Raw genomic sequence first — 11,596 nt, 5'->3', positions numbered from 1 at the left:
AAAAATTTTTATTTTAATTCAATTGCTAATTGGACACCGAAAAATACTGACGTGACACAAAATGTTGATATGACACTGAAATACTAAAATCGAAAAATGGTGTTTTTGTGTCGAAAATAGTTGTCTTTTCAGATACCACGTCAGTAATTGAACCAAGATAACGAAATATTAAAAGTTGGTGTATCAAAATCAAACTTTGAAAATTTAATAAACCAAAACCAAAAAAATAGATAAGTTAATAGACAAAAAATTCATTTTACCATACCACATCAATAATTGAACCAAGATAACGAAATATTAAAAGTTGGTGTATCAAATTCAAACTTTGAAAATTTAATAAACCAAAACCAAAAAATAGATAAGTTAATAGACAAAAAAATCATTTTACCAATTTTGTATATATTACAAGTGCTCATCCTACAATTAGTACCAAGGGCAAGGTTTCTTGTTCGATTCAAATATGTGGCAAGTTAGTTCAATTTTTAAAAAGAAGATTGTGAGCATCTGTCTATGTTGTTTTATACGGACTGTAAATAAAGTAGTAGGAAATATTCTGACAATATTTTAAAAAAACTAACGCTTCAAGTTGATGAATTAGAAATTGGTTTTGTTTTTGGTACAGAAAATGACACAAATTTAGCACAAAAGTTGAGTCATATTCACAATAAGTTGGAGAGAAGGAAATGACATCGACTCTTGGATATTACAGGTACCAGGCGACAGGCGTTCTTCGTATAAAATGCGCCACTGTTCCCACCATTACATTGAAATTCTATTCACATGCTACCATTAACTCTTCTTCTCCTCCAGTCTTTAAGCTTCAAACTACTATTGTTCAGTGTCTTGTGCATCGTGCTGATGCATAAGAACATCAAGAAATTCGTTTGGTTCTCGAGTTAACTAGTGAGAGAGGTTTACTCGACAAATTGAGTGAAGGTGTCCACATGTATATAATCAGGCCCACAGCGAGGATGATGGCGCCGGCTACAAATCCTGGCGGAAGAGACGATGCAACGCCAAGATATGGCAACGGCAGCGTAAATAGGTATACAGATATTGGCACTGCAAAGACGAGATAAAACCAGGGATGTTGCCAAAAAAACATGATGTAATAGAAGAAACATGTTTCAAAAGGACATGCGTGCTGAAAGAAATTATATCGCGAAGTAAATGAATGTCAAAATCAACTAATCTGAGTTCCGTAAGTAATGATTACGAGGATGATGCATTGTGGCATTTTGATCATCTTAATTTTTGGATTACAATTAATTGGGTAATAAAACATCTGGTCTGGCAAGTACTGTCAATTCTTTAGGATTCAGTATTATTAATTTCTCGAACAAAGAGACCGAGAAAGTATCATTGAATCATCATATTTTGAGTAATTTGAATTCTAAACTTTAAAAGTTGAAGCAGATTATACGAGTAGTAATGCAATGGAAATCACCATTCCACTTGAAGTTTCAGATGAGAGTTATAAGTGACAAGACGACAAAATAAACGAACCTGAAAATGTTGATGCAAGACAGGATACTACAGCTGAAGAAATCTTGAGAAGATGCAGCAATGATATATTGAAACCCATGTTTACAATGATAAAGAGCAGCGGTAGTAAAGGTGCACCGTCGCATCCTGTGGCGAAAACAACATATAATGTTATCAGCTATAACTTCTCTAGAACAATTGAGTTGACCTGTATATTTTTGTGCGTGTATGTGTTTTGGGAAGTGTTTAATTAGACATAATTAAGATACATATCATGTTCAGATTTTAAAATTATTCATTTCTCACAAATTTAGGCATCTCAACCAAAAAAGGCTTATAACTTTGTGCTGCGGCTCAAGATACATATGTCGAGCCACAAAATTTAGACACAAAAAAAGGCAACATGTTCTCAAGTAAGGCAACTCTTATAAAATTCCTTGACTGCATGTAAAAACATGATTAACACCAGTTAACGTACAATCTTTCATTAACCAAGAGCAAATACAAACACCAAGGGCAGAAGGATAAGTAAATGCGCATAAGAGAGGTTTGCTCTGATTTCAGTTATATTAGTTTCAAAACAAGGCAGACGAAATTTAAAACAATTCAGATAGAGTTTTAATGCATAGGCAAGAAAATACAAAATTCTGTGTGATTCCATAGCGCAAAAATAAGAGGTAAAAATAAAGTTGGTCAAATAGCAGAATCACGAGTAGCACATGACTTACTGCTCGACATGGTGCCAACATTCAAAAAGCAGGCAGCACCATCTTTGAGATAACTTGGCAATTGATTGAATGGGATACCCCATAAGTTCAACAAGAATGGAAGGAGGAGGCATATAAAAACTGCCTGTAATAAGCAAGTTCAAGCTTCTAGTAAAGTTGAAGTACACGGCATTCCAAAAAATTTTAGGGTCAGGTTAAACATTAACCTGGAAAGCAGATCCAAATGAATTAACGACAAATAGATCCACCGTACCTCCCTGAATGCAATAACAAGTAGGTATTTAATTTACTGAAATTAAAATCACTAAATTGTCAGAAATTAACTTTTATGGAAGTCAGTGGAAAATCCTCGAACACAGAGCTTGTCTTATAATCTAGAGATGTTCCATGATTCAAAATGGATGAGCCTACATGACTCTCATTTACCTTATGTGCATGCATAGATCTAATATATAGTAATTTGCAAAATGCAGGTCAAGAGTTTGTATTTCCTTCAAATACCACTTGTAGACTAAATGATACAAAGGAACTTCAACTCGATGATAACCAACTTTCACACATAGAAATAATGTTTTTAAGATCAAAGGAATTTGAAAAAGGTTTGGTTTGAATTGGAGACTGAACCTAGGAAAACCAACTCTTCTAGTACGAAGAACTTAAAAACAAAAGAAATTTTTTTTTGTAAGATGCTATATAAGATTGAATCATAAAACTCATGAGTCATGATGTATTAGTTGGCGAAAGGGTAAAACTGTGACATACCTACCTTCAATCTTTGAGCAGCATCCAAAAATATTGTTTCCTGTAAATAATTGGTGAGAGTAACTAGGGAAATTTAAGTACAAGGGAGCTTAATTACCCACAGAGGAAGCTTTACCTTCAACACTGTATCAGCAGCTTGCAATAAGAAAGAAACAATCATCATAATACTCCAAAATATGCCAGCTTCCATCAGAGAACCGGTACCTGATCCACTGCAAGTGCAAAAAGGGATGACTGAAACATTAAATAATAAAGATATGCCAGGACTTGCAATGTCACAAGCAACGCTGAAGGGCTTCCTAGGTGTTAGAAGAGATATACAGAGACTTTTTTGTCCCATAGAGCTGATGCAATTTAATATATAAAATGTCCAATCTTTTATTTGTGAAAAAATACACTGGACATAAACCACAATACTTTCAAATGATTTGGAATCATTTATTAAAACAAAGAATCAATTAAACCATCTTTAAAGTTCTTAATCTATTGCATGATACAAAATAGTAACCAAATTAAAATGACCAGAACCGATGCTATTTCCATGCAGCAAGCCCATGAACTTCATACTGATGAAAGCACTGTTGTTGTTTGAAAGGGTGACTCGGATCTCAATCATTTGTAATCGTAATCTAATATCCTTTCTAGACCAATTGTTATAAAATTTTACAAGATAATTAGCGAACATGATATTTGTTATAATCATTTAAATCTGATAGTTAATTTCATGAGAAAGAAGTCAGAACCTATATGAGAGCTGAAATTGGTACCAGATAATCCACAAGTTTCTGAAGAACTATTCAAAAGAGCAACTGAATTTTCTAACTTCTCAAGCTTCACTAATAACGAGCTTAACGCCATTTTCTCGTCTAATTTTCATGTTCTTGAGCATGCTGTTTTTCGTAGAAGCGAATAATCTATCGTAGAGTGTAGATCGCGGGAATGTGGATATGCGTTGAGTGAGGTAGAGAGAGAGAATGGCATTGATATGAATTACCTTGCAACAGTTACTATGACACCTATCGCCACCAGAAAGCAACCAAATAATTGCTTGAAACTGTATCTCCTCCCAAGAAAGACATAAGATAAGACAAGTTGCCAGACAAGAAAGCTCTGTAAAAGATTAGCAAACAGTCAAAGTAATTCTATTGCTCCTACTAAATTAGTTAAATGCAGAGACACACTCGTAGCAGCAGACATGTTACTGAAGTTGAATTTACTGTACTGACATATATATCTCAAAGCCCTGAAAATCAACATATTTATTGGCATAAAAACATGGCTTATTGGCAAATTAAACATGGCTTTATGGCCATAAAAACATGGCTTAGTTGCTGAATAATCATGGAGTAATGACTTATGAGACATGGGATAATGACATGAAATGGGGTGCCTTACCAACTTTTTATAAAAGGGTACAAATTGCCACACATAAATCACATTTCACAAGCTCGAAATATCTCATATTCGGAAAACAATTCAACAACAAAACACTCGAGCAACACTCTACTCATTTTCAAACAAAAGTTTCGTCCAAGAAGCAAGCCAAGCAGCACCGAATTTTGAACAACACTGGACCCTTAATCCCTTATTTCAGCCGATTTCGAGCATCAAGGGAATATCATTTTGAGCAGCAATTCATTCATACTTTATTCGAGAGAAGAACATGTAAGTGGGCTTATAAGTATGCTTTAAAATAATGATGTTCCTGTTATTTTTGAAAACTCGATCGTACACCACACGTTTCATGACTTTTGATTCTGTATAGGTTTCTTTCCGCATGATCCCTTTGTTATGATATGTAATTTTGAAAATGCACTGTTATGATTCGAATTAAAAGTGGTAAGAAAATTTCCGAAACATGACAAGATAAGATAAGACCATGAAGCAGTGGGTTATAATAACCGATATACGGCCTCGCCCCTTTAGAGGAGTAACAATTAGGGACTAGTCAGTATATCATGGATAAGGAGATGAATAACAGTGTTTTGTATAATTTGATACCCCAATTACGATAAGATTTGATACCTTGTTTCGAATTCTATTTTGCCTCATGTATTGATTCATGTTGCGACATGTTACCTTTGAACTAAAATGTATGTATATTTCCTATTCTTGTGCACGATTGGCACCCCAAATACTGAGTGTTTCTCCAAACACTAACCCTTTTACTTCTCTCCCCATATAAGGGCGAAGATCAAGTGGAAGAAGGAGAAAAACACATGTTTTGGGGTTTTTGATCAAGTTCGGGACATGAAATTTCAAGCATCGATTTTAGTTTAATTTTCCTTTACGTTATCGCTTCCGCAGTTGTGCTATGTACTGTAAAAACAGTTCTGATTATGTAAGAGACTGGCTTTTGGCTATTTTATGTACTATGTGGCTTGTTGTTTTGCGATTTTAATTGTTAACAATGCCGATGACGCGTCTCAATTTCGGGGCGTGACATAAACAGATTAAATATTTTTTTTAAACATGAAAATAAAACAAATAAGCTTCACAAAAACCTGCAATGGAACTATGATTTTGAAATCACGAACTTTAATTTCGGATTAAAAAGTTCTTAATTTACTTGCAATTTCTACTTTCAAGTGGATTAATAACGAGATACATGTTATTATAGTTCTAAACTCGTGAAATTCCAAAATTACAGTGCCCCCAAATTTATCATTTAAAATGGCATATTATTCAGTGTCACAATTGTAAGGTTCTGTTTAATGTCTTATCAGCAAAAACTAATTTCAATATATCACGACTTAGGTCAATGCAAGAACTAAGAATCATATTCAATTAAAGACAGAAAAACAAATTTATGCCGTCACTACCTGAGATAATATCGGAATTGCAGCCCCCGAAAGAATAGCTGCTCAAGCATAAAAAAAAATTAGGATGAATGAGGCTAGTAGAATATTTTCTCATGACTGTTATAATGTACAATACAGTAAAATGTATGATGAATATTGACACTTACACTAAATTTTTCACTCTGAAAATTAAATGAGCTCACATTTAAATGTGTGTGTGTGTGTGTCTGTGTGTGTTTATTTCAATTTCACAAACAACTCATAGTAGTATGCGTTAAAATTTGATCAGGTCACTGATAAATGTAAAACATTAAAAACATTCTTGAGTATTAGCTGTCCAAAAAAACATTCCAAGTCAGGTCAAAACCTTCAGCAAATGTAAGCAACATCACTGAAATGATTCACATCATAATTTCCAAAATCCAGCGCAAGAGGGAAAATAAAACATTTGCGAAAAAATATCATAAGTAGATTACCTCCAGCTGCCATTCCAGATGCAGCTGCGAGAGCCTCCAAGAAGCCAACTGCTATTAATGGAAATTTAGGCAAGGATAGCATTTCATCGGTAACCTTGCCAGCTTGATACCGGAGATACAAAATAGAGAAGTATACAAATACATACCTAGAAAAATAACGTTAACATGCTAAAATCAGTAATATCATAGGAATGTAATGACAGTTTCGATAAATTTTCAAAGAAATATAAAGTATTGACTGCATAAAGCCAGTCCTAATAGAAAATTTTCATACGGTTCACAATATTTATGTAAATACTCTTAATATGAGATCAATGCTTTTCTATTTTTACAAGTGATTACAATATAAACAAGCTTAATATCACATATAATATTGCATTAATAATTTCATCTAGCTATGTACACTTTCTTGATGCATTTTTACCAGGTAAATTATAAATATTTGAGAAGTGTTGAATAAGATGGGATAATTGCCAAAATGGTCCTCTTAGCCTGTTTGTGCTTTGGTAATGTAAATATCCAAATTTGGGTTTTGGTCTTGTAAGTTAGGTCGTATATTGGCTATAAATTCTTTTCATGGAGTTCTGATGTGGTGTCGAGAAATGCTGATGTGTCGCTTACACATCAGCACTACGGCAAAAAATGACCAGAGCGACACATCAGCACTACGACAAAAAATGACCAGAAGTCAACATAACCTAATTAACAAGACTAAAACCTAAATTTGAATATTTACAAGACAAAAACACAAAATAGACAAACTTAGAGGCCCATTTTGTTTATTTTCCCAAAAAAAAATTACTATGCATAGCATCTGTCAACTGAACAAATAACGAAATAAATATCACCATTTCGCAATATTTTGAACCCTTAGACATCATGCTAGGAGAATATCACTCATTACAAGAGTATAAAACTTCAGGGTGAATACTTTTCTAAAGAAATTGTGATGGCCATCATATATGTTTTCCTTGAGGTGGCAAGTTCAGTGTTCTTGTAATTCAGATAGGAGCTTGAAACTGCAGCTAGCATTTGCCGATGTGTAGATATTTTGTTCGTTATCAAGTGAAAGAACCTCATACTAGAGTACGATATGTGTTTCGGATAAAAGAATTTCTCTAGTTATATGGACTAGTTATGACACTTTGGAACGTACATATTGTACTTTGTGTTCATGTTGGGGTCTTGTGAAACCAATATCCTAATATCTGAGTGGGACATCGAATGTAAAAGATGGTACTGCACACGACTATGACTAAAGGTTGTTAATGCATTATAACATGTATAGGAGGGGGTTGTCATGCATGTTGAATGGCACCAATTCCTTCTATTGAAATATGATTATGATTTGATAATTAAATGAGTTTAATTAATTGATATTGTGGAAAATAATTGTCGGATGGTTCAAAGAATGGACAAACAACACACGATTTAATGTGTGAGGTAAATATCTAAATCGTGCATTTTATAATAATAAGAATAAGAATTTGAATGCAACGATGTGATAATTCTCATTAATATAATCTGTAAATGTGATAATTCTCATCCATTTTCGCCAATGTTGATGTTGTAGTAGACTGTAATGACCCAAATTCTAATTTGAATGAAGTACTAATTAAGACAAGATTAAAGAGTTGTTAATTAAGCATTATTAAGGAAGTGATTGATTGAGGATCAGAATGTTGAGATCCACTGAATTTAGAATGGATCATCCAATCTACTTCAGATTACCTTATCAGCTTATTCCGAGAAATCAAATTAGACGAATCAGATTATGACACATGAAAGATAAGATTGAGTTCGGATCTTCTGAACTAGTCTGGATGCAGCCTATAAATAGAAGCTGATTTTATCTATTACCTACACCGTTTTCCCTCATCTTCTTTCTCTCGAGTTCTAGCCATGTACATTAGGTTTTCAGTCAGTTTCTAGGGCAATTTAGTGTCGGAAAGCTTCGGAGCTAGTGTCGACTCGAGGAGGGGTGGGTGAACTGGGACACGTAGATAGAGATGTTTGTTAGGCAGGGAGTTATACAGACTTAAGTGGGGGATCAGTTACGAGAGAGGTTCAATCTCGAAGGGAGTAAATGTGTCATCATGAAAATTTTCTCTTGGAATATCAGAGAAGGAGGGTTGGCTAGTAGGAGAGCACTTGTCCGAAAAGTCATACGTCAAGAAAATCCTGATATTGTGGTACTCTTGGAAACCAAAAGAGAAAGGATAGATAGAAGCTTTATTGCCAGTGTGTGGAAACCGAGATTTGTTGAATGGGTTTGCCTACCGTCGGTGGGAAGTGCGGGGGGAATTCTAATAAAGTGGGATCCCAGAATTGTGGAAGTCGTTAACAATTTGATTGGAGAGTTTTCAGTTTCAATTTAGATACGTTGGCAAGAAGAATCTAGTTGGTGGTTCTCAGCCATTTATGGACCGGTCAAACCGAGAGATAGGGAATTTTTTTGGGATGAATTAGCCGGACTGCACTCGATTTGTGGGGATAGGTGGTGTTTGGGAGGGGATTTTAATGTGGTCAGAAACACTGGGGAAAAGCTGAATAGCCTATCTCTCACCACGAGTATGACATGTTTCGACTGCTTAATAGATGAATTACTCCTTATTGATCCACCGCTTCTTAATGCAAAATTTACTTGGTCTAATCTTAGGGTGGAACCAATCTGTTGTCGGCTTGACAGATTCCTCATCACAAGAGGTTGGACTGAAATATTTCCAACTTTAGACAAACGGTTCTACCAAAGACTACTTCGGATCATTGCCCGGTGATATTTGACACGACTAAGTTGAGGTGGGGTCCGGCTCCGTTTAGATTTGAGAATGTTTGGTTGTCTCATCATAATTTCAAGGAGTTGATTAAGACATGGTGGAATAATGGTAATACCAGCAGGTGGGAAGGCTACAAATTTATGAAAAAAATGAAAAGATTTTGAAATGGAACAGGGAGGAATGGGGAGAACTGAGCAACAGAATTAAAGAGTTAAGCTTTAGGATTGTGCAGTTGGATGAACTAGAAGGAAACGGATTGTATACTCGTACATTCTTGTATTGGCCTATTGTCGCTCACGTCCTTGTTTTCATCTTAGACACCCCATATGGGACAGGTCTTAGGGTGGACGGTTCGGACGGCCAGTGCAGTGGCTAGAGTAGTTGGGTTTTCGGTAGTGATCTAGTGGAGGTTTTATTTGATTTCTCGTATTCTCATATAAGATTATGAATTCAATATGGTTGTATTAACGTTTAAGACTGATATTATTGTCATATTTTCTTTTGGCTTATAAGATTATTAAGTTATTTCGTTTCCATTGTTTAATTGTAGTTATCAAGTTTAATTAAACATGCTTATCAGTCTGTTTATCAATGGCTCGGGTAAGGACGATACATAGAACCACTTAAAAAATAATCGTGATGTGCATCATACCTTTCCAGCAATTTATGTGACCAAATGATCAAGTTTTTTTGTTTTATTTTGAAAACAAGGACATAATTTCTTTATCTTATCCTCATCCCCTAAACTAATGACTTGGTATAAAGACCAAAAAGAACATATCCTAGTCGCCTAATATAGTAATTTTGTTTACTTTCCAATCCAATATTATAATTGAACAACTCTTAACTTCCACAGCGAAAGTCAAAAACTTCAATTCCTCATTAAGCAATCACTGATTAGTATCGAGTAGCTCACTTGTCATTCTACAGTTAAGAGGGGCATTAATTTAAAGGCAATATTCATCTAGACCACTTGCAATAGACATATGGATGCCAATAATCGAGCAAACGACTGACTGGTAGGTAGGGGCAAATGGGGACCATCTCCATCTCCTCAATACTTATAACATTTTACATTAAATAAATAAGTTTTCTAGATAAATAAATAAATATATATATATATATATATATATACACAAAAATTTCTATACCAAATTGATGACCAACAGTTTTAAGTTTTTGCACACCCAACCCTTACGTTGAAATGAGAGCAAACGTGGAATATCCAAAAGTGAACTACTTTACCATGGGGATCCCACCACTTAAAAATCCAATTCACCACCAGGGGTTCTCATTTAAAGTGTCCCACACCAACCCAAAGTCTACAACATATCCTACCGTGTTTCCTTTTCACGTAAAAGCGTAAGGCCCCGCGGCAAAAAAAAGACTTGAACTAAACCATTACATAGAAACGAAAGCCCTTAGTCTCTAACTAGCCTGGAGTTATTCCAATATCAATTCTGATGTTGTAACCATGCTAAAGTATTGCGCTTGCAACCTTAATGAATTTATTAAATTTGATTATTTTGATAATAAAAAGCTGTAAAAAGACAATAATCAAAATCATTTCATAATCAATTGAAATAAAAGCAATTTACAGAGACAGTAAAAAGCTGAAAAGAACCCGAAAGTGGCGAGCTGAGCAAGGAAGAAAGGGTAGTGCTTGAGAGGGACTAATGCAAGCTTGTACAGCACTCGATTCCCAACACCAAGCACCACCGTAGCAGCTACCGCGACCATCACCTCCACCCTCCGATCAACTCCCCCACAACCCCTCTCGGCCACAGCCACCACCTCATGACGTGGATGATGGCTATCGAACGAACAGCACCGAGGCCGCGCTTCCTTCTGCCCTATCGCCTCAATCACCCATCGACTCGACCGCAGCACTACTCCCCCTCCTCCTCCAACACCTCTCCGTTGATTAATCCGCAAAACACCAATCGACGAAGGGACCCGCCGCGAAATGTGGTGATTCGCCGCCGGTGACTCCACGGCTACGGCGTTCACCCGCCGGAAGCTCACCGACATCACTTCCCCACGTGTTAATCAATGTAAAGATCAAATTATCGTTGGATTGATCTGAAAAATGTTGGAAATTGAAATTCCAAGGAGAATGGGAAATTGGAGCGAAGACGCTCTACTAATATCAATCGAATAATGGAAAGTAAATGGAAGAAATCTGTGTCCACGTCATCATTTGTTTTTTTTTAAAAGAAATTTATTATTTTTTTCATCATGTTATTTAATTATAAAATAATAAATATTTTGAGAACCACAGAATTATTAGTTAAATAAATTTTAAAAATAAAATATATGTGCTTGTCGTGGTTTTTGTTTTGTTTTTTTTTTTTTTTAAAGTTTCATCTATTTTATTATTATTTTTTGTAATTCTTAAAATTACAATTGTTCATGTCACCACCAATTTTATCTCTACTGTGTCTCAACTTTAATATAATAACAAGAACATACTTCATTCGAGAACTTTCATATATTTATATAGAGTGGGTCTTATGTGAGACCGTCTCACGAATCATAATCTGTGAGACGGATTAACCCTACCCATA

General features: G+C 35.1%; 1 protein-coding gene across 1 annotated transcript; it reads right to left on the bottom strand.

The window, feature by feature from the left end:
* Window positions 1-553: 553 nt before the first annotated feature.
* On the bottom strand, window positions 554-11,199 carry LOC140831035 (protein CLT1, chloroplastic-like). Its single transcript, XM_073194728.1, has 10 exons — window positions 10,654-11,199; window positions 6,253-6,398; window positions 5,798-5,835; window positions 3,970-4,085; window positions 3,091-3,187; window positions 2,980-3,015; window positions 2,420-2,470; window positions 2,214-2,337; window positions 1,507-1,632; window positions 554-1,062 (listed from the first exon to the last, which is right to left on the bottom strand). Exons 1-10 carry the CDS (start codon window positions 11,058-11,060, stop codon window positions 872-874), a joined length of 1,332 nt encoding a protein of 443 aa, XP_073050829.1. The 5' UTR covers window positions 11,061-11,199; the 3' UTR covers window positions 554-871.
* Window positions 11,200-11,596: the final 397 nt, after the last annotated feature.

The sequence above is a fragment of the Primulina eburnea genome, chromosome 4 (assembly GCF_022965805.1).
Source record: "Primulina eburnea isolate SZY01 chromosome 4, ASM2296580v1, whole genome shotgun sequence".
Lineage (NCBI taxonomy): Eukaryota > Viridiplantae > Streptophyta > Magnoliopsida > Lamiales > Gesneriaceae > Primulina > Primulina eburnea.
The sequence above is the reverse complement of the archived record's forward strand: the minus strand, read 5'-3'. Positions and strand labels throughout refer to the sequence as shown.

Excerpts from the sequence above, each read along its gene's own strand:
- LOC140831035 (XM_073194728.1), bottom strand. The coding sequence starts at position 11,060 with ATGTCGGTGAGCTTCCGGCGGGTGAACGCCGTAGCCGTGGAGTCACCG. Across the intron at positions 5,836-6,252 it reads ATCTGGAATGGCAGCTGGAG|CTATTCTTTCGGGGGCTGCA; the intron begins GTAATCTACTTA and ends ATGCTTGAGCAG. Across the intron at positions 4,086-5,797 it reads CAATTCCGATATTATCTCAG|AGCTTTCTTGTCTGGCAACT; the intron begins GTAGTGACGGCA and ends AATCTTTTACAG.